This window comes from Papaver somniferum, chromosome 10 (genome assembly GCF_003573695.1).
Source record: "Papaver somniferum cultivar HN1 chromosome 10, ASM357369v1, whole genome shotgun sequence".
NCBI classification, from domain to species: Eukaryota; Viridiplantae; Streptophyta; class Magnoliopsida; order Ranunculales; family Papaveraceae; genus Papaver; species Papaver somniferum.
The window spans coordinates 66421186-66421950 of record NC_039367.1 but is presented as its reverse complement, the minus strand read 5'-3'; the positions used below and the strand labels follow the sequence as shown (position 1 = coordinate 66421950).

The 765-nt window shown below is 45.2% G+C and overlaps 1 protein-coding gene across 1 annotated transcript in view; it reads left to right on the top strand.

The window, feature by feature from the left end:
• Positions 1-358: 358 nt before the first annotated feature.
• LOC113315736 (histone-lysine N-methyltransferase, H3 lysine-79 specific-like) overlaps positions 359-765 on the top strand; it is a 2471-nt gene continuing 2064 nt past the window's right edge. The window contains exon 1 of the mRNA XM_026563995.1: positions 359-522. Within this exon, the coding sequence (XP_026419780.1) occupies positions 359-522 (164 nt within the window). The remainder of the gene's footprint in view (positions 523-765) is intronic.

Here is a 765-nt window from a genome sequence, read left to right as displayed (position 1 = left end):
ATCACTTTCTGAGAAAGGACTTATAGGTGGAAAAGTTTTAGATTGAGGTATATTTGGGTACCCTCGTCTTTTCAGAATGAAATATAAGTAATGGTTTGTCATTTCCTAACACCGAGGTCTGATGGGTTCACTTGACTGAGTTGTGGGAAAAACTTCTCAGTTAAGCGTGATCGGACGGGTCTAGTCATCGAATATGTGACCTCTCGGGAAACTGCTGCTGGATGACCGCAGTAGTGCCGTTAAAAATCCCACACTACTGGATAACTGCAGTGAGTAAGTGGGAACAATTTCGGTGTTAGTTGGGATACAACTAGGGACGGGTCGCTTGTGCTCGGGTGGGAAACTATGTTGGGCTGTTATGTCAGATACTGGTCTCACAAGAGACAAGGAACGTCTACATTATACCGAGGCATTTTCAGCACATTGGGATCCAGAGTTGGCAGAAAACTCTGCAGTTAAGCGTGCTCGGGCGAGAGTAATCCAGGAATTGGTGACCATCCGAGAAGTTACTGCTAGATTACCGTAGAGATACCCGTTGAAAACCCCACACTACCGGATAACCGTAGTGTCTAAGTGGGGATAGTATCGGTGGAAGGTCGGGTCATTACACTCCTGCTAGTTCTCTATCGGGCCCCATTGATGCATGTTGTTGGTACAATCAATTAGTGGTCTTATTTCCATTCAATTAATGAGTAATGAAGTCAAGTTTGTTCATGCGAAGAGTGGAGAGTTTTACTTGTTCAAAATGTCACGAAGGGGGGGGGG